The sequence below is a fragment of the Osmerus mordax genome, chromosome 9 (assembly GCF_038355195.1).
Source record: "Osmerus mordax isolate fOsmMor3 chromosome 9, fOsmMor3.pri, whole genome shotgun sequence".
NCBI classification, from domain to species: domain Eukaryota; kingdom Metazoa; phylum Chordata; class Actinopteri; order Osmeriformes; family Osmeridae; genus Osmerus; species Osmerus mordax.
In genome coordinates this window covers 13,090,772-13,113,376 of record NC_090058.1, presented here as the reverse complement: position 1 = coordinate 13,113,376, position 22,605 = coordinate 13,090,772, and the positions used below count along the sequence as shown (strand labels likewise).

At 39.1% G+C, this 22,605-nt stretch overlaps 1 protein-coding gene across 1 annotated transcript; it reads right to left on the bottom strand.

The window, feature by feature from the left end:
- Positions 1 to 4,993: 4,993 nt before the first annotated feature.
- On the bottom strand, positions 4,994 to 21,679 carry syt14a (synaptotagmin XIVa). The gene is made up of 9 exons (XM_067242720.1): positions 21,667 to 21,679; positions 16,405 to 16,452; positions 13,160 to 13,312; positions 11,387 to 11,602; positions 10,729 to 10,997; positions 9,175 to 9,624; positions 8,423 to 8,612; positions 7,670 to 7,747; positions 4,994 to 5,307 (listed from the first exon to the last, which is right to left on the bottom strand). Exons 1-9 carry the CDS (start codon positions 21,677 to 21,679, stop codon positions 4,994 to 4,996), a joined length of 1,731 nt encoding a protein of 576 aa, XP_067098821.1.
- Positions 21,680 to 22,605: the final 926 nt, after the last annotated feature.

Here is a 22,605-nt window from a genome sequence, read left to right as displayed (position 1 = left end):
TGTCTTCTGTTGGTTCCCCGTTAATGACCCCCCCCCAAACAGAGAAAACACTGAGACATAAAGGTCCTCTTTTTATCTCCCATACAAATCCTCTTTATTAGAAATCATACTGTCCAAGAATCTGTCAAATTTAAGGTGACATAAATATGTACATTTACACCATTTGAAAACAATGTCCTTAAGAAAAAAGGAAGGCACCGATAGAATCGGTGGTATAGGCAGTTTGAAAAAGCAGAAGAAACTGAAACGCTAAATGAGTTATAAACAAGTACATTTCTTTCAGTCAAGTGTACAGTCGCAACTTTTATTACATATCAGGAACACACCTTGTAAAAGATTTCTGAAAGGGTACTGAGTCTAAATAATACAGACCCCAACAATAGGAAATGTACCATTTCTGCAAAAGGGTGGGCCTAATACATACCACATCTGTGAAATGCATTATGAACAATTTGTACCTTTAATTCACTATTACTTTCTGTAAACATTTATTGCAACCAATGCCCCTAATAACAAGCTGTGACACCACAAGAGGCTGGGTGCTGTAGGGTTAGGGTTAGCCTGCTGTGACACCACGAGAGGCTGGGTGCTGTAGGGTTAGGGTTAGCCTGCTGTGACACCACAAGAGGCTGGGTGCTGTAGGGTTAGGGTTAGCCTGCTGTGACACCACGAGAGGCTGGGTGCTGTAGGGTTAGGGTTAGCCTGCTGTGACACCACGAGAGGCTGGGTGCTGTAGGGTTAGGGTTAGCCTGCTGTGACACCACAAGAGGCTGGGTGCTGTAGGGTTAGGGTTAGCCTGCTGTGACACCACGAGAGGCTGGGTGCTGTAGGGTTAGGGTTAGCCTGCTGTGACATCACGAGAGGCTGGGTGCTGTAGGGTTAGGGTTAGCCTGCTGTGACACCACAAGAGGCTGGGTGCTGTAGGGTTAGCCTGCTGTGACACCACGAGAGGCTGGGTGCTGTAGGGTTAGGGTTAGCCTGCAGGGCCTCTAGAGGTGTCTGGCAGGACTAAGTTAAAATGGCGGCCTCCACAAAGACCACATTCTCCTAGATGGTGTGGAGGGTAGCTCACCTCGGGTGAATCAAGAATGGTAATTGCCTCACAGTAGGCATATGCCAAGGGACGAAGGGATAGCCAGTGGTAGAAGTTTGTTGACTGTGGCCTGATCTAAAATCTTTGGTCAACTCTGCTGTTTAAATCTGTTTCCCTCTTTTTGTTGTCATTTGATGACAAATATTTGTGTTCATTTGGAAATTAAAATCACTTATTTATTTATTTTTGATTGTTTGGTCTACTCTTTGGCACTTTTTCACTACCCAAGCCTAACGTTTCCATAGCAACAGCCTCTCATGATATGTGACGTGTGCTGGTATTTTGGTGTTTTCTGACGTTTTTCACACCTCTCACAGGCAGGTACTGGGTGCGAACAAAAGCTGGTTAACTCCACTCCCAACCATCTATGGGGGGATGGACATCAGTGTTGCAGCTTTCTATCAGTGACTGCAAGAGCATGTCACTGATAGAAAACAGTGCCTACCAACACCAAGTGTAGTATTTGATCCTTAAAGCCTTAAGTAGCCTACATCCAATGACTGCTACAATCCATTATTCAAAGGGGATTTAATAATGCTGGTGATCATTACCACAGAGACTTCTCTTTGGTCACAACATCCATGTCAATTCTGAGTTTTTCCCACTGGTCATTTTTATTAATCATAGACTATGCCAATGCCTGGAATCCCTGTTTCTCTTGGGTGGTTGTGTGACGTTAGTGCTGGTATGTGTTCTTAAGTCATATGTTTAAAAGAAAGTTATTTGTTTTAACAGACAACCAGGGCCTCGTTTTACAATAATGATTGATCTTAGTTGTTAAGAGCATTTTCTACAAGCGATTTATTGAACGTTGATTTTTTATGTGAGTTTCCCAAACATGCTCGTAACAACAACGCTCATAGCCTACAAGCCTTAAGTAGCCTACTACTTATCTATCCAGTGCTGAAATGTTGTTCTGTAGCAACTTAAAGAGTGTTTTTAAAAATAAAACTTTAACCAACATAATTGATTAATCATGGTAGGTCTACACAAAAATTACTTATCTAGGCCTAATCTCATTACAGAAAACGGTTTACATTTATTGTAGGGTAGCCTAATTATTATTAACTCCTTGTGAACTTGAAAGATACATTTTTACAAACCAACCTAATTAATTAATTAAATCTTGTCTGCACCAAACTTTTGTAGGCCCTATTTCATGTCAACATATCCCAGTTCCATTTTAACTGCTGTAAAAAAATAATATATATATATATATATATTGTCATCATATCATTCTTTTTTTCCCATCTCAAAAACGGTCTGTGTTTATGTATCCATGTTGGGTTTATGGTTGGCCTGCCGGTGTCTACATGGAGTATTTTTGCTTAAGATGCTGCACTTAGCGAGCTGTACGACCAGGCCTACTGTGGAGTACTTGGTAATCTACAAGCAGTTTGAAGTAGGCCTAGGCTACTACGTAAATTGAGATGGCTTTTGGAAACGGACCGCAAAACTAAGATCAATCGTACGATGGATTCTACAATCTACTTAGGCTTATGATGCTATTGGGAAACGCAGCCCAGATCAGTAAAACTTTAAATCCTTGATAATGTGTTGAATGTGCTAGTAGGCCTATTTATAATTATAATAGTTAAATAAATAACCAGTGGCAAGGTACAAGCTTTGCTTGATACAATATTCACGTTATTCAAGTTATGATATTGTCTCTTGCCATTTGTCACAAGCTTAAAATAGCAAGAACAAGAGTAGGTGCAGTTGGGGGTAGGAGAAGGAATACAAGGTAAGGCTGTGCTTTTGTGTTATTACAAACATAACAACAATAAAAAAATCTTACTTGACAAGTTACTTTGACTAGCTTTTCTTTTTACCTTTGCATTTCTTTCTTGTCTGAGATGGATACCAGCTAAACACCACAACCTACTGACACAGCACCTACAATCACGGTTAGTAAAATAAGCATTTTTTCCCCCTATTTTTCCCAGACCTTTACTCTAATTTCCACTGAACATAGAAGGGTGTTTATTCTAGCATACTTGCTGAACCAAATCAAAGTCAACTAAACTGGATGAACAGATATGGCTGTAATAGCATATTGCTCACCAGACTATTTAACTCACACCCTATATTGTCTTTTAAAAAGGTCCACATTATTGATACAAAAATAGATCTAGAAAATATATATATAAAGTATACAATGAGTAACAATTTGTAAGTGAGAAGTTCAACATTCTCGAAACAAACACAGACACCCAATATGACACCCAAACAGCAACCAACACCACAAGAATGTAAATGTTACCAACCCCTATTTTTAAAACACATTTTCTAGCCTTAATAATACACACTCTTATTGATAAGCTGCACATTGCAAAGTTGCACCACAACAGACACAGCCAATAACAACTACTCTTTTCAGTGGACAAGATGGAGTAACTATAATAACAGTCACCCTTGTTAATTTGGCTAACAAAAATTTAACCTACAAACTCTAACTCCAAGGCTCTATTTCTGAAATATAATCAACGTTAGTTGCAATTAATTCATTTTCATAGACTGCTGTGTGCTTTCTGTTAACCGACCATGTGTACTCTACCCCTAAGGGAAAAAGCTAATAGGATCCCATGGATTCTTCCTCTCGACAGGGTAACGAAGTGCCCAAGCTCAACATATAAGGCAAGTGTGTGGTTTCCAATAACAAATAGCACTGGGGTAAGTAAAATTTGGAAAGGGTGACAAAAAATATAGATCTATCAGATCTATATTGATCAGAAACATAAAAGTAAAAGTAACCATAGAGTAAAACATTTACTTGATCTGCATCAAGTGTTGGCATCAACGTGGCTAAATACACTTTATACAATTTAAAGTGCTTAAAATAGAAAATGAGCTTGCGCAAGTAGATGCCAATAAAACACATATTGAGTTTTTAAATACATTATTGTGTCACCTGCCACTCACCATGACAGTATTGTCTATTAGAAAGACTAAGCCTTTGAAATGTGATGACTAATCACTTTCTGGTCTGTACTGTGGGCAAGTAACACTAGCGTATGATTTACAACTATCATTAAATAAATCAGGGTTTTCGCCAGATTAGTTTAAATGGGGTTAACCCAGATCATTTACTTCAACATGGTTAATAAGCATGTTATTCATATGGAAGACCAGTACTGCTTTTAACCAAAATATTTAACTATGGGATTAAGAGAAGCTCTCTGTGATCCAGCCAAGTGTAAATTATTGATGCGCTGTGCTGAAGTTAAATAGCTTGTGTTATAGGTGTCATTGTTTCGCTTGTCAGTATCGCTTCCTCCCTTACTTGCCCACTCGAGGGGTACAACCTGAGTTCGTCTGACTCACACACTCAACAATCACCTTTCTTAAACATCACTTTAGCCAGCTTCGCTACCAAAACATTTTGAATAAGTGAAATTAGCCTCCATATTATTTTGAGCCAAAAAATCATTTGTGAAGAATTACTGACATCTACAACAAATCTATTGGTTGGCACAGCAGCTGCGCAAGGTTCATGTGATAAAAAAAAAAACGTAGACAAAAGGTTCCACAGTTAAATGTAGAAACTGAGAACTCTTCAGCATGTTTAATAACCTCTTAACCACATCACCTACCCCAGTAAAATATATTTAGTTGACCCATTCCAACCAACCAACTTGGGTTTTGGCAAGTGTGCAACAGGTATCAACATCACTGCTTGTCAAACTGTCCGCCAATCACCTTCAAAACAACAAACCAAATAATTCAGCAAAACAATGTGTGCAAAAACGTATAAAGCTCAGTCAAGTGTTGGGCTGTTAGCCATTTCACATGGCATATCTTCCTAGTTACAGTACCAAGCCTGTCAGCTGTGCCAGACCAAAGACATCTTCAAGCTTCCCTTCAACTCTCCCCTTTTATCCATTCCTCTGTTCAGCTCCTCTAGGATTCCAAAAGACTATGCCAACGGCAGACCTGCTGTCCTTTGGACTCTTTCATCTCGGTCCAATGGGTGAGCTCCTCTTCCCCAGAACTGTTGAGACCCAATGAGATCCAGCCAATCATCTCTTTGCGTTTCATGCTGCGTTTGTTGTAGACAGAGAGGATGAGGGTCACATCAGACAGCTGGAACAGGGCAACCTGGAAGACAAATGTCTCCTTGTACATGGGGTTGGGCTGTCCGCGACATATTGATGTCTTACACTTGGACATCTCTTGGCCCATTGAGTTCAGTAAGGTCAGCTTGACATATGTATCTGAGGAGAGAGAATAGAGATAAATGACAACATACACACTTACACAACAGTAACATATGGTATTTACATGACTAAAATACTCATAATTGCAATGTTTGAAATTTAAAACATACATTTTAAAGGTGATCATAGTGCATTTGATTTGCAAAAAATAAAAAAGTACAAAAAGCACTACAATGCATACGATAATTTATGACTTGCATTACTAGAATGAGCCTTACCATGGCTCAAAGGGCAAAAGGGAAATAGAATTATAATTGAACCATGACTCTTCCAAAACATTTTACCCATATCTAATATTTTGCATTTCTTTCAGAATCCCAGTGCGAATAAAAAATCATTCCATATTCAACTCATCAAATTACCCCCCAGTGGGGAGCAATTCCTTTTCAACTATTCTCAAGCAAAAATTCAGGATTTCTTTTCCACTTCCCTTTCTTTTCATTGCCGTACACCCCGACAGAACAGCTGATGACGACAAAGACCACAATATCAAATTGTAAGAAACTGCAGCGAGAGTACCAATCATAAAGGATGTTTCATCTTTGTCCACCACCATACTTCACAATGATGTTATACAATCTTCACTTGTGTTTGTGTGGGTAAGGATTTAATTCTAGGATATTTTATGCTTTTCAGAGCCAGCTGCGGTTTTCAAAAGTGTAGCTCACTGCCTAAAATTCACCTTTATGTCAAATAGAGCACTTTGACATAAAAGGACCACTAAAGTAGCATTGATTTCCCTTTCATATGTAGTTTAATGGCTTCGATTGTTAATCTGTGGATATCTCAATTGGCCAGCACTTTGTTGGCATTGTTAGCAAATGAGAGCGTTTGTGACAGACAACTGATGTGTCTGACTGAATGTTACAATTGAAAACAGGCTTTTTCCATCCCAAATTATAATCACAAAGGCTTGGTAGGACTTTAAGGGTTCATCAGTGATGTCAAATGATACTCTCTATGCAATCTTATCCATCAATCAATAAGCAAACACTACGACATATTCTGTCCATGCTGCTTCATGAATGATTAGTGAAAGAATAGGAGTGACTACATTTTGTAGTTTAATGAATAAATAATTATATTTTTTATTTAAAAGAAAGCATCTTCAAAAATATAATTTTGTGTACACATATTTTGTGACAAAGACAATGTGCAATAAAGTGTCACATTTGCCTTAAGACAAAAAAGCTTTGTTTTGAAGAGGCAAGCAGTTTTGCACCACACCAAAATAAAAGTAAGCAGGGAGCAAGGCCGAAGGGTGGACTGGGAGAAGCATGCATGATAATTAGCATAACATGGTGGATGATATGACAGAATATAGTATTCCCATTCATACAAACTAGTATACAAGGATCTGGGTTAGCATTGCTCTTCATGGATGAGTCTTAGTGCTAAAATGTTAACCTATGGTCTAGTAGCAGGCTAGAAAAGACCGTTTTAACAGCTTTTAGCTGTATTATGTGATTGTTACAGGCTCAATGGTTCAATGGTTTTTTGTGTCAAGGTTGGATTTTTTCAATGTTGTCTCTACCCATGTCAAAAGACAAAACTCAGAAGTCAATGATCTCCTACATCCATGAGAATACTTTGTCATCCAAGTGCACTGTACATACAACTAGGTGCAAACCTGCGTCAAGTAGGCCCTCACCCAACGCAAAACGGCGGCAAAATAGTCTCAATCGTTTGTGTTCTGTTTGCGCAGTAAACATTTACATTTGTGCTGCTGTAATTTTTAAATATTAAATAGTATTTTATTGGTGATTAAGCAGTCTCTCAGCCCCCCAACATGCTCCGAATTCGCTCAAAATAGTCTCGCTTGTATGTGGTTCGTTTGTGCTTTTGTGCCGTTAAATGTTTTGTATGTGCTGCTGTTGAAATATTAGACGTTTAACTATAGGAGATTACATCACCAGCCCCCCCAACATCCTCAAAAATTCACTCAAAATAGGTTCAACCGTTTGTGTTCCGTTTGTGCTGGTAAAAGTTTCATTTTTGCCGCTTTTTTTGTGGCACATACTTTAAACTTTTAAAGGCACTAACAAAGCACAAACAAACAAGACTGTTTTGAGTGAATTCGCAGCATGTTGGGGTGCTGAGTGACCTCAGAATGACCTCAAAAATATTCTTTAATATTTCAAAACTGACAGCACACAGACAGAACAAACTATTTAACTGCGCAAACGGAGCGCAAACGATTGAGACTATTTTGGCGAAAATTTGCGTTGGGTGGGGGTCTAACTTCATGCAGGTCTTGGTGCAGAGCATAGGCTATATTGGGAGAGTGAAAAATACAGTGAGAGAAAGAGTGATGGTAGGGAAGGTGGCAGACACCTCAGTCTGCTAGACAGAGACTCACCTCTGATAATATAAACCTGTCCACCTATCAAGTGCTTTAGACAACAGAACAACCCATCTGACAACAAGGGTTGGGAAGCAGTAAGAGAAACAATGGACCAAGATGTCAATAGGTGGGGTGAGAGTTCAGGTGCAGACATAAGAAAGAGAAAGAGAGAGAACACAAACAACAGCAGGAGAGAGAAACAGGGTCAAAAAGTCAACAGTATCACACAAAGTTCAACAAGGGTCTAAAATTGTTTGAACTTGCTGGATCCTCTGGTAACTTGGGGGCTGGGTGGGAAGATGAAAGGAAAGGAGGATCAAAACAGAAGGGACAGATTGCAGTAGGTTGTGCAGTAGGTAGTGCATGAATAGAGATCTGATGGTCTCAGGCTTTGGATATGTGAAATTAGCAATGCAGTTGCTCCGTAGTTGGGGGGTAGTTCAAATTAAGAGTTTGAACTGGTGAACTGATGGATTTAGCACAAGTGGCCTTATCACTAACCAGACATGGAAAAATGGTAAAAAGCTAGAAGTCAATTACTATTTACCATGAAACTATTAGTGAGTGTTCTTCAGTCTTTTGGTCTGATAGATTTTCTCTATAATTGTACACAGTGATTTTCTTAACAGTGAGACACAAACATATGGATTTAGAGTTATGGAATCTTTTATTTCATGTTAGTTCTCTATTGACCTTCAGCTATTTTTCCATACGTTCCCTGTTTTCAACTGCTTCAAATATTTTTCCAGAATGCTTTAGTGTACTTACTGGGTGGCTTATTGGCAGCCAGGTTTTTGAAGTGGCTGCCTTTGATGATTTCCACCGACAGACGCCCAGTGGTGGCGTTGTACACGAGACCCACCAGGATCTCTGCCATGGAGCCCTGACTGACTGTCTGGAATGAAGAAGCGCTCCCACTGCATGACAGCTCTGAGAGACTGCCTTGGGATTCACTACCCTGCAAACACGTGGGTATTGGCCATTTAGGAGCAAGATTAATACAAATTCAGCAGGACTTTTGTTTTAAAAATGTAAATAGGAAATGTTCGAATTTCCTTCTTCTATCACTGTCCCACAGACACATCTAGACTACTCATAAAGTGTTGGGGGTACCGCGTTAAAGTAATGCGTAAGACTAGACTACTCAGATAACCTTTTTATTGTAAAAATGTAATTTAAGGCGTTAGTTTTGCAATTCAAGTACTCCGTTATTTAATTATGTTTTCAAATAAGTAATCCATTACAGTCAAAATGTGTTTCCCTGTTTCTTTTGTTGCCATGAAAGATGAAAAAAAAACTGATGCACTGTTTCTGTTTCTTTCATAAATCTTGGCATTTAACTGCATAAAGTGAAAGCCAATTAAAATCAGAAATACAAACATAAATGGAAATGTATCCTATATGGGAAAAATACATGGGAAAAAAGATATACCGTCTGAATATGCCTGAACACAACAGTGTTCAGGCATAAGAGTTTAGAAAACCCTTTGAGAAACGCCAGGATACATTGATCTACTCACCGGGAGTGCACAGCAGGGGTCCAATATAACCGGTACTGACATCTTGCCCTGAAGATTCAGCTTAGTAAGAAAGAACACCTTTTCTCCCAGTACCTTCTCCTTCTTCATCCGTCGCACACTGTAGAGGCGGAATCGGATAGCGTAGTTTCCAATCATATCGGACTCCACGTGACTAAATCGGAAGGTCTCTGTGAACACAGGGCAAGGCCCTTTCTGAATGCTCGTCTTTGCCCGCTGTTTTTTAGTGGGAAGAAGAACCATGTGAACCTGCCAGGAGACGTTGCCTGTACGTTTAAGGGCGGGGATGTCAGTGACAGCTGTGACTGTGACTGTGAGCCGCTGGTCCCCAGAGCCGTAGTCAAGCACGACATCTAGGGTGCCGTATTTGGCCACTGGATCCGGCTCATAGCCTTTGGGGAGCAGCACCATTGACCCTCTAGCTGACATGTCCTAAAGAAGGCATACAATAAGCTGTTAAAATGGACATCAAATACCAATGGTATACCAATATGCTAATCAATGCATACTGGATTGTATACGCTCCAAAATGTTCTTTCCACAACCACAATCAATGCTACTTATACGGTAAAGAATCTGTAGGTACTTAAAGGACCGTTTGAGACATATGTTTGCTAGCCTCTTAACAGTTGCGCATGTGTAAAGTACTTAATGGAGTCAGGTGGCTGAGTGGTGAGGGAATCGGGCTAGTAATCCGAAGGTTGCCAGTTCGATTCCCGGTCATGCCAACTGACGTTGTGTCCTTGGGCAAGGCACTTCACCCTACTTGCCTCGGGGGAATGTCCCTGTACTTACTGTAAGTCGCTCTGGATAAGAGCGTCTGCTAAATGACTAAATGTAAATGTAATGCTTAATGTCTATTTTCTACTTTGGAGACCATAATGAAAGACACAGTAGGGGATTAGAACCACATGTGAACATGAATCAGGACGATCAGAGTTACCTTTTGTTTCTGATGTGAATCTTTGCTCTTGTACCACGCCCTGTACAAGGGTTTCTGTCATATAAAAACATAAACAATTTATAGGAATTCTTTAACACACAGACTACTGACAGGGAGATCCTTTTTTCCATGTAATCTAAAGTGAATGGAACCATTGACAGTTTTAACATTTCAAATGAAAAACGATGAAATTCAAATGAGGGATGTGCATTTGACATGATTTCGCGATTGGAATAGTATCCCTTACTATCCAGATATCTGGATATTAATTTTTTAGTTTTTATGCTCCTGTGGTTCCGTTATGTAGCCTAATTAGCCTGACATGACACAAATTATATTGTAAACACAAAGACACCACTAGACTTTCTGGCAAGAATATTGACTGTTAAGCTATTAGAATAAATAATAGTTAGGCCTAAATAAAGAAAACAACTGCATGAGACAAGGAACTTCAACTTCACACTAACCCGATTACTATTTTAAATAAAAAGTTACAAGATTCATTGGACAAAATTACATTAAGTAGGCTATCCTTGATCAAAAGACAAACATGGAGAAATAAGTCTAAATAAATCCTCTTCTGACGCTCTCACCTCTGGGCTGAGCACGGCTGTGCTGTCACTGGGTACATCCTCCTCGTAGCACTTGTGTAAGTAGTTCTCCATCTCCTGGCCTCCGCTGCCCTCACTTGGGCACTTGCCATAGGAATGGTGGGGACTATCAGTGTAGGACAGGTCACATTTGGTGTCGCCCAAGTCCGAGGGTGAGCAGGACATCCGTGGGGAGCCGTCTTCATCCTGGTAGGGCGGCGGCTGGAGCTCGTCCAGCGGGGGTGTTCGCCGCATCCTCTGGATGCAGTTGGCTGGGTGTCCAAAGACAACATATCATTTTTACTTTAACACATACACTACAAACAAAAGCAAATATAACTCTTTTGATGTGGGGCACACTATGGACCACGGTTACAATTTTTTTTAACTTTTATGGCACATACTGACACATGAGCATAGCATACTGTTTCCACGTAAGTTGTGTGACAAACCATAGCTCAGATTCAAATGCGCGACCTTAAAACGATTTTTACTGAATACATTTTTTACTATTTGTTTATCTGACACACTATTCCAAAATGGGTCATACCAGGATATTTCCAACAACTGCTGCAAGTGTAGAGTTCAATTAACATAACGTAACTATAGTCCAACATGTAACAACATGTTACTGACTAAAGTAGAACCAATATCTACTCACCATCCTCAACAGAGGCCTCGCTGCTGTAACCATCATACTCCACAGATAGAGGGCTGTATTTCTGCCTGGTCTCCCAGCAATAACCCCTTTGCTGCTGAGAGTTTGTCCTGCATCCTTGGAGGCTTTGTGAACGATTGACTGCCTCCTGGTATTGGCCCATCACTTCGTCCTCACTGTCAGACGAATCCCTTAGGTCTTCATCAGGGTAGACCTTGTCTAGGGGGAAGGGAGAGACAAAATGGTGTGGTAACTTTGAGTGTCATAAACTTTCAACTCAAATTACTTGAATTTGAAGGAGGGTAGGAACACAGGAAGTTGGTATGAATGTGATTTATCCTGCCTACCAGTCTATGGATACTTACACATGTTCCATATCATGCATCATATTTGGTAGACACATGCCAAAGATATTTTTTATTATCTTTATAATATATAGAAGATCGTTGTTACAGTCCACCAACAGCAGAGAGTAGCAGAGATGCATTAATTAACTAGGTATGTTGTCATTGTAACAACTGATCTGAAATTGGCATACCTTCATTTCATTTCAACTGTATGGGTCAAACTGTATTATCATCAGTGTGTTAATATAACAACTGAAGACATGCAGCACATTCATTTGAATGAAACCCTATGACAGATAAAACATGAGTTCAGAGCACCTCTATGACATCACCGTGAATCTGACAAGAAAGCTTAGATCATAACAATATCCATGCTGGCCATAAAAATAATCATTGTTGAATAGTTCCAAAGTTTCCATGCAAAGTGGGCTCCAAATTTGAGTTAAAATGGCAGAGGATGGCAATGTGAAATAAGGGCTGGACTGTCATGGAAGTAGTTTCAGATTCATATCCGGTTACAAATTAATGGGAACACTCAGAGTTGAGCTGAAATTAAACAACTTTAAAAACAGTGTAGTAAACTTAACCGCTCGTTGAAAAAGGTAGCACCCCACTTGAGCCAAAAGGACATAAGGAAAACCACCTTGTAGAAGAAAGGAAAAATTAGACACAGAGAACCTGAGCACCCTATGTGACTGAATCCTAAATTGAGGACACTCTCTCGCCCTTATATAAAATGCAATCCTGTGTATCGTCCTGGTATTGTCAGAATTGTTTTTCCTTTTATGTCAAGCCTGTTCAACTTTTCAGGTCAGAGTTTTACATGAATCAGCTTCTGAAATATCTTTGACTTGATGGAAATACCTGTTTATTGATAGAGAAGTGCCTACTGTTTGGAAGAAATCCAGGTTATTCAGGCTATTTGGAGAATATGTCGGCCAAAAGCTGGGAAAGAAGAGTACTGCTTTGTTAAAAATGCTATGGTTTGCTAAGTGTGTATTTGTGTGTGTGTGTGTGTATAAGAATACGTGTGTTGTCTGTGTCTCTTCATTAAAAAGGTAAGAGATAGAAAGAAAAGGGGGTGGGTTGAAAGTGAAATTTCCAACCTACAGGTGTTATGCAACTCTACACTCGCCTCTCAATTGTACTGCATATTGATGGAAATATTTCCAATGCAGGAACAAGCAAGAGAAAGGTCCCTGCCCTTAAAGTCTCCTAGTGCTCTTTACCACCAGTTAAACTAAAACTTATCTCCCTCTAAACTCAACATGGTGATCTCAATTACACATTTGGAAAGCATATTTTATTTAATCATGCAACAAGGTGAGGTCTCTTGAGGACCAGTTAATTATTTTCTTTTAGAGCATTGTCAAGATTCTCTGGGTGTGGAATCTGGCGTTCATTTATGTGTGGCATCCAGACATCTTACCTTGCACCTCCTTGGTTTTCCCAAATGTGTCAAGGCATTGCAGGTTGCCAGCATTCCCTGGTGTCAGTTTGTTGTTGAGGTACATGAACAGAAGAATCATAAGGACTATGAAGACTCCGATGGCTGTCAGAAACCCCAGTGCCTCTGGAGAGACTGCAAAAGGGGGAAAAACAAGATAGAATCCATTAAGATGATTGTCATCGGCATATCCAATAAAAACAGAAAATGAAAACCTTGATTTTGATAGCCCATTCCATCTGAAAAGAAAAAAGAATGGATGATGCAAACAGACAGATAGCCTTCTAATTCTCAGGTTGATCCAAATCTGCATTGAAAGGATCTGTTGAAGTGGAAAAAGTAGAGAAAAGCAAGGAAAGATTATGCTTCAAGGCTTGAACGTAACAAACCACCGGGCAACAAGTTACATACTACAAAACAAATAACAATTATAACTAGAGAAGGTACAATTCAAAATTTCAAAAAATTCAAGATTTGTGGAGTGAATGTGTGGATTGCGACGGGGTCAGCTGTCCGTAGTCCTCAGCAGTGTATTGATATTGAAGACGTATTAGATAATACCCAATTGCTCTGAAAGTACCAAGTCACTGAAGGGAATAGTTAAGACAAGTTCAGGACAAATAAGCTTATTTATGTAAGGTGTAGGTGTCTGATACACTCAAGTTGAGTATCACAGAAGAATGGACAATGAATACAGGAAATCAAGGGAGTATACTGTATCACCATATGGGAGGTTACAAGATGATTAGCATAGCCTTCGCAGGCATAGAAAAAGGACACTGTATGCTAGATAGCTTTTGTTTAGGTCTTTAGAAAGGGCTCCTAAAAATGGCCTTGTCACTCCTTCTATTTTCCTCTTTCAAAGTTGCATGGCATTATACACTTTGGAAATATTGTGACCTCTGACACATTAGTGACACAGGCCTTTCCTAGTCGCACCTTACAAAGAACAAATTTATGGCTATGCAGACATAAGAAAACAGCATAATGACAGAAGATAGGCATATTTCTCTCCTGGACATAACCAAGGGTTATGTGCTCATGAACTTAATATAGCAAGGTATAGATAATTCTTTTAAAAATTATATTCAGAACATTTCAAATAGTATAAAAGTAATAAAGTAATCATTATCTTAATTATTGTGATAACTGATCAGTGGTTTAAGGACAGACCTTTTAATTATCAACTGCCAATCTGAGGTCAACACATGCTGCTGCAGTGAACTAGCTAGCTCCTACTACCGCTACACACATAGGTAACTAGATCATTTTGTCAGACAAATTTCCCAAAAACTCAATTCTTGTTGAACTTGGTTCAGTGGTTTCTGACAAGTATGTTTGAAACTGAGATCAGTTTTTGATATAAACAGAGTGGATCGATTTCAAAATTGCAGTGTACAAAAGTTGAACTTAAAGGGGGCACTAAATAATTTGAAATACTGTAGAGGAAGTAGAGAAAAAATAAAATAAATTTTTTAATCTGTTATGCTCTGCCCTATCCTGTCTGATTTAATTGAGTGTGGATCAGACTGGAAAGCAACCGTTTTATGTAACATGCAATAAAATTATTGATACAGCATGTACTAATTTACTGGGTCAGCTGGGGTCAATGTGACAGATGTGTTCACCTCATGGGCATTGAAAATCCTGCTACAATTATTCTTGGCATAAAGGAATTACATCAAAGAAAACAAACGTGTGTGTGTGTATATGTACTGTATGTATTTTCTTTGACTTTCATGGTATCTTTTCTCAAAGAAATAAGTGCAGTGACATAAATTATACCCCTTGATATAGTTTCCTATTTAATTTTTGTGGACAAAATATGGTCACTTAAAGGCAGGGTAGGTAAGTTAAAGTAACTAGCTACGTTGGCTTAAGTTTGAAAGTATCCAACCCAAAATATCCCACCCCCTCCTTTAAAGTCACTCCCCCAAAACACATGCCTGACCACTGCAATGAGTGCATGGACAGTGTGCACAGGTAGGTAGGTAAACAGGCAAGTAGCCCGTCCAATCATTGCACTCGGTCCGAATGTCATCCAACCATTGCAATCAGTCATGCAATGGCTGCAGATTTATTTTATTGTACTGTCATAGCATTTGATTTATTGATCGCTATCAAGATGTGGAGTTTATTTGAGCAAATATATAAAGATTACGTTGTGGACAGAAGAGTAGGAAATGCTAACTTTTGGATTGTAGGGTGCAGTACAGCTGCACATTGTTGTTCTCAATCATGTTATTGGGTCACTAAGGGCATGTATCCATTACATAACGTCCAGAATGTCCTTCACAGCAGCACAAAGTATATGCAAATCAATGACTTTGTGTGACAACAAGCAATGTTATACAAGGTGCACAACGTGTTATTAACATACTGAACTTGACAGTTTCTTAATTCCTAATGTCCTAAAGTCATTGAAACAGGTGAGATGTTAAGCGTCATATTCTAAAGATCTTGTGTAGTAAAACACCATTATGATTTGTATCAAATGGATCCACATCAATCCTCATCCAACAACTTTGTCTTGCTTTACCACTGTAAATTGAATATGCTTACAACCCACAATGTCCCAACCTTACATTTGGAATTCCCAAAATCACTCTTAACCAGTGTGAAAGACACTGAGAGATGGAGATTCCCTTGGAGAACAATTGCACCTTACAGCAAACCAGTGCTCTATGAAAACAAGAATGTCATATTTTTAAGGTCAGAAAAATTTGTGAGGGATTTCTCACGATTTGTGCACTCTCTCATCTCAAACCAGTTGTACTATTTTCAGTTACATAAATTATTTGTCCAATCTTCCCATGTCCACAGGTTCCGTGTGCTCACATATGCAATACTAACAAGACTTGACTGTGACTGTCAAAAGTGAGGGCTCCCAAACACTCAGATCCGGTCAACCGTATAGGTCATGAGGGAAGCCCTCAAAGAAGAATGAAGAGGTTGTTTCTGAGAAATGGTGGCCACCCTAAAGCCAGGGCATGAAGCACCAAGTGTGCTAGGTCCAGCTCTGCAAACACCTCACATCTTGATGAGGCCCAAAACACAAAAAAATAAATAAAAATTCAAACAATATGAAGTTAAACAGATGTAGCATGGCAAATCATAGACACCGACATGACCATCCTGACAAACCAGATGATCGGGGATTGGCAAACAGGAAGGTGACATAGGAGGAGCTGTCTGGGGTTATGAGTCCCTGTGTTTTTGCCCCCTACCTTTTCTGATGCAGATGAGCTCATGTACTCCACAGTTGCGCTCACCACCTGTAATGAAAATGCATTTTTAAAGACCCACAACTGGATGGAGTGGAAAGTGAAAGACAACCAGGTAACAGGGATGTTTGACAGAAACATGTTTTTGTGAACTGAAATGCACAAAAGAACAGCACAAGAATTAACAGGTACAAAAAGGGCACCATTGAATGCCATACAACTGATAGTATTGAACAGAGATTGATCCATACGGCATGAGATCCATGAGATACTATCATTAAAGCGCCACCTACAGGGGTGTAGATTGGGTTCCTGGGGCACGAGCATGGCCAGAAACAGCACTGTGTATTACTGATAAGTTAATTTGTTTTCTTATTTGTTAATAAACTGTATGAACTCCAGGATGAATTAGAAGAGACCACCTTTGTATGGAATTCACATATCAGACTATAGAATGAGGGTGTCTAAGAGTTGAACCAAAGTCATGTACATGTACCCCGAACTCCTACTACACTAATGGTGACTGCATGTCGCCACTGTAAAGAGCTGATGTACAGCTGTGTCGGGAGTCAATAAACATTTTGACCATTAGTTCCACGACACAAACATATACAACATGAGTCAGAGATGCTCTTTCTGATTTCAGATGGACCTGTATGAGTTCAGTCAGTCATGTTACTTAAATATCGGCAGACGTTAAGTATACCAAATAATTAATAAACGTTTCAGACTATAAGTACATGTAAGATTTGTTTTAATTGTATGGCTGACATTCTTTGAAGCATAGTGGACTGGCAATGCCATTTTTAGATCAACATTCAGTACTTTTGATTCCATGCAGATATTAAGGACATCTTGGATTTTTTAGGTGTGATATTCTTGCACTAGCCTGATGTTGTCATACTCATCATTCTAGTCAGAATATGAGTCTGAAACCGCTCCGTGGGCTGTGAGTATGGGGCGTGTTTCAACCGAACCCGGAAAAAAAATGCCTCTTTGCTCAATTGGATAGACATACAACCAATCAGAGCAACATAGTATGTTAACTTTTACCGAATAGCTTAGGAAGGACGGCAAAAACATATTTTCCATCGACAAATGCCTTGATTGCGTTTCTCTGTTCCTCTTTCAAAATTAATGCCCTGTCAATGTCGTCTAAAACAGACTCGATGGCAGAATCATCACATCTCAGCTCTCCAGCGGCAGCCATGTTTGTTGAAAACGAATTCAACCCAAGCGCTCTTTGGTGACGTGGTTGATTACGTTACTGTTGATCATCTGTCAATCATCGTATAAAGCCCGCCCTGACAATTTGATTGGTCCGAACAGCTCCTGTTCGGACATACTTTTTCCCCAACCGAGCGATCCCAGACCCAACTTCCCGACCACATTTTTTTGTGGGCGGGGATAAATTGGTCTGGCAGCCAGGCTATTCTTGCACTGTAGAATGTTACAAATCTGAATGTGTCTTGGGAGATTAACATAAATTGTTATTCTCTGTGTTACTTGGGCCTGGCAGCATTGGAAACACTCTTTAAATGTATTCCAAGTGACACATTTTTAGAACTGACCTACTGTTCCATTATTCCATCCAAAAGTGAGAATTTAAAATTTTGAGTTATTTTAACTGCTGCCAAACCACAAAGTCAAATTAGAAAAACAACAACAACTGTTGTTACACAAGTTTTGCATAGTCTGTGTAGGGTCTGTGTAGGGTCTGTGTAGGGTCTGTGTAGGGTCTGTGTAGGGTCACAGAGAAGAGGGTGCTTAAGGCAATGCTACCTTAGTGACAGACCACATGTACTCCATAATGTTAAAACACATTATGCCATTCATAAGGCACAATACATTTTTATGGCATTGTTATTCATTCCCCAACCCCTATTCATAAACCCAGAAAATAGATTACATCAACTACACAGTCAAGCACAGTCTTTCTAGATATGTTGTCAAATCTTGATCACTCAACAATAACAGAGGGAAAACATGGATCTGTTTGTATGTGTGTCTGTCTCTATCTGTGTGTATGCATGTGTGTACCCAAAAGACCCAACATTCCACCAAGGAGTTCAGGCCTACACTCTCCTAGTACAAGCCCCATGAGGAATCACAGGAGTGCAAAATAAACATTCTAAAAGAGAGCAGAAGGAGGACAGGGGCAGAGGCAGAGACACTGAAAAACTAGGGAGCAAAGTCATGCATTCAGGATGAGCAAAATATACCAGGAGTATGTCTTAGGTACAAAATGACCTGGAAAATAACTATTGTACAATGCACAGAAATCTATGTCACAGTCATTTCAGTCATATTACAGATAGGAATATATTTCTCCTTTGATGCTGCAAACTATGGATTGGATCAACCATTTAAATATTGCCACAGAAAGCAATAATAGCAAAAACATCCATTCACAGTTACAGTAAGATGTAAGTTTCTACACACAATTGTATGTAGAAACCATTTTAATATTAGTTTAATATCAGTGTTGTCAAATTTTTAATTATACTGCATTATAATGTATACACAATGCATCTGATAACTATATACTATAGGCTATACTGTAGATCGTATATAGTATGCATACACGGTAATGTAGATCGTATACAGTATGCATACACGGTAATGTACTTCCTTACTTCCTACTGCTTTAGCTGTCTGATATGGCTTCCAACATTTAACAGGTTTCTCACTAAATGGATCCATGACACAGTTCATGTACTGTATATCCCGACTCAAACACTTCAGTAATATCCTATGGACAAAACATATTTAACAATATTGAGGTTTAAGATATACGGGTCTAGAAACGGTGGTGTCCTTTAACCACTTGATTCTGCAGACCAGCCTTCATTCTCCTTTCCTCACATCCCAGTAAAGCACTGAACCTCGTTGTCAGCTAATGCTAAACTAATCCCAGTTAATACACTCCCACTCCTACTGAGCACAGGCACTCAAGCTGTTTCACACACACCTACACACATGCTAGCAGTATCAAATCTGAATAGTTTTAGGACCTACATTTGTCCTATTTATTGTTTTATGACACGAAGAATAAGAAAGATTCAAGATTCCACTGACCCAGCAGTGATATAAAACAACTAAAATGTTATGTTTTAAGTGTGACTACAAAATAAAAGTATATTTGTGAGTTTAGGCTGAATTTACCATCAGAGGCTTTTATGAAATGCGTAGTTCCTAAGTAATCAAAGAATCAATTTGTGCATAGCTGAGTAATTAACTTTGATAAAATGATTAGTACACATGATTATTGCAGATGCTTAATGGATATCCCTGACCACCCCCACATCTGAGAAAAAGTATGAAATAAGAAAAAAAAGATAAACACTTAAAACTAAAGGTCTTATCTGAATATAGTCTATTGCCCACACATATTGTCATTTTTATCACTGAATCTGTTTGCTCAGTTTATCCATGCCAGCCAGTTCTTAACTTTTTACAAATAACATTCTCATCAAACCTCGCTCTGGTTGATACAGCAGACTCTCACTGCCCTACAAAAGTGCATTCAGTACATTTAAACAGACAGTCCTGTACAGTCCTGTGGGTAGCTAGCTAGCCAATACTAGCCACTGAAAGACAGACTATATAACAGGTAGTTAACCCTATGTGGTATAAAACGAATCCACACTTTGACCTTTTTACCCGTTACGACATTCTTACAACAGTTTACCAATCCTTGACTCTTTAGCCCCCTTGCTGCTCAGTGATGAAGTAGATTTAGTTTCTGTTCCATATACAGTAACTAGTTTATATGAGTCTTGTTGCTGTGTTTCCAACAAATAGTGCAGTACCAGTTGAACGCTAGGTGGCTAATGCTAGTGTAGTGCCCGTTGGTGGCAAATTAGTTTATATTTGTTCCTTGCGAACTGCTTGGGTCCTGAGCAATACACCTGTTGAACGGTGTCTTGTTTCTGAGATTATCAAGCCACAGACAGACAAACACACAGCAATTCCTGGATTTATAGTTTGATTTATTGATCCCTTATCCACTAATGTGATGTATAGGCTACTTAAGTCTTTGTTCTGCTAAATAAAATATGGTTAAAACATTCAGCTATTCCAGACCATATTGACAAAGGTTTAAGATAGATTACACTATGTACTGTACACATTTAAGAAATGTTATGCTTGATTTATTTTATTAAAGCAGTTTAGCCAATATAAAGTCAACACACCTTTCCAAGTCAAAACAAGACAAACATCAAACCAGTAGGCAACAGCTGTTAAAAAGTATATACAAAACACTGCAGTGCTCATTGTGCACAACAATGTTGTGGGCAGACAGGAAACAGCATTTCAGATGAGTGTGTGGGTGCTGCTGTGGGAGTATAAGTGGAAACCAAGCAGATACACAGTAGGCTACAGAGTTTCATATAGGCTACATTTGAGAGTATTACATAAACAAAGACTGAAATGTAAAATCAAATGAAAACAACCCTAATTCTTCATTCTGAACATGTTCACAACAGAAGTCATGAGCACATAGCAGTATAAATGCTCACTAAAAAGCTATATACATTTACTACATCAAGACGTTACAATGGCATAACTTTAAAACCAAACATGGAGGCCTAAGTTGCTTAATCAATATATATTTGCAATTTTTCCAATTTGGTAGCTTGCTACTGAAGATCATCAGAGTGAAAAGGAGAGACATGGCATAATAGACCAACTGAGGTTGAATAGAGCACAGAGCTAGGCTCCTGAATGGGGCTGAATAGCAGTGTGGAAAACCGATTCAGAAACATTTGCCCTCTTGTGAATTGTGCTCGGTCGATTTCATTACAACCTTTAAAGTGTCGACACACTATGACAATATAACAACTGTCTTCCCTGGATCAAAAATAGCTTTACGATGTGTCGAATTCGCAATAATCAGGCTAAAAATAGAAATTACTGTATCCCTACATGTCCCGCTTCTCCAAGCGAACATGGGGTGCATAAGAAACAACGCATCGGGAGCTGTCCTTTCAGCACCACATTATTTTCACGTCTAGTACGCTATTACATTTTTACAGTAGTAGCCTACAGACCGTGAGATAACACTGTGCTTCCTTCCAAACCCTTCAGAAGAGACCAAACGATAAAAACTTTTGCAAATTTCCGTAAAGACCGCGATATTCCGTCCCTGGTTGAACCTTATTAATTTGCCTCTGTTTCTGGTTGACGAAACGCTTGTCAGCGTGCATTATATTCAAAGTGAGTTAATACTAATAAGAGAAGTAGCGTTATTGGCCTACTTACCATCAATCGCCATGATGTTCTGTTTGGATGCAACCAAAGCAGGCGTTCAAGAAGGGGGAACGGCGCAATGCAAGCGCGTGGGAATGGAGGCTGGCGTCATCACATGATACAGTTTGTCATTTATGCTCACCTACGTAAGACTGTTTGAACTACTGATACACTAAAAGCATTCTTGCTAGACTTTTTAAATGTTTTATTTGTGTGTAAGACTTTTGCAAAGTATTGTATTCCACCTCCCCAAAAAAACGGGATCATCTTACTTCATAAAAACCAAATAAATAGATTTTACAAATGCATATTCAGCCACCACCAGCCTTATGTCTAATGAGTTTAACCTATCAATGCTCAGTGTGTGGCTGATGCTGTTGTCAAGTCAACTGATGTTTGACATCCTGAAATATCTTGACCAATTAAAGAAGACTTAAGCAGAGCATTAAAAGGTAGTCAATATTACTAAGAGCTCACATTTTAATTGTTGCCATAATTTAGGATTATTTACACAGACCCTTGTGCCCAGCCCAGTACCATCATGTACACATCCACAAAGTAATGTTGACACAGCATACTTCATTTAGTAAAAAAAAGTAAAATTACAAATTACTTACTTAAAATGGACCAATGTGAAATTATGAGAAAACAATGCAACAACAAATTTGTCTTGTTCTTTTCCAAATCTCTCACCAGAGCATCATCCTGCTTCAATTCATCAACAGATGATTTTGTTACACAGTCAGAGCTTTCAATAGGCCCATTAGGTGACAGTTACGTAACAGTGAGGGATGGTATTACACTAGATGGATGATAGTATAGATATATACTAGATTGATAGACGGACTGACAGACAAACGGACAAAGCCCAGGCGATACCAAAAGGGGACGTGAAAAGACTGCCGAATGGTCAGAGAGAATCACGACACAGGATATTTACATTTAGTCATT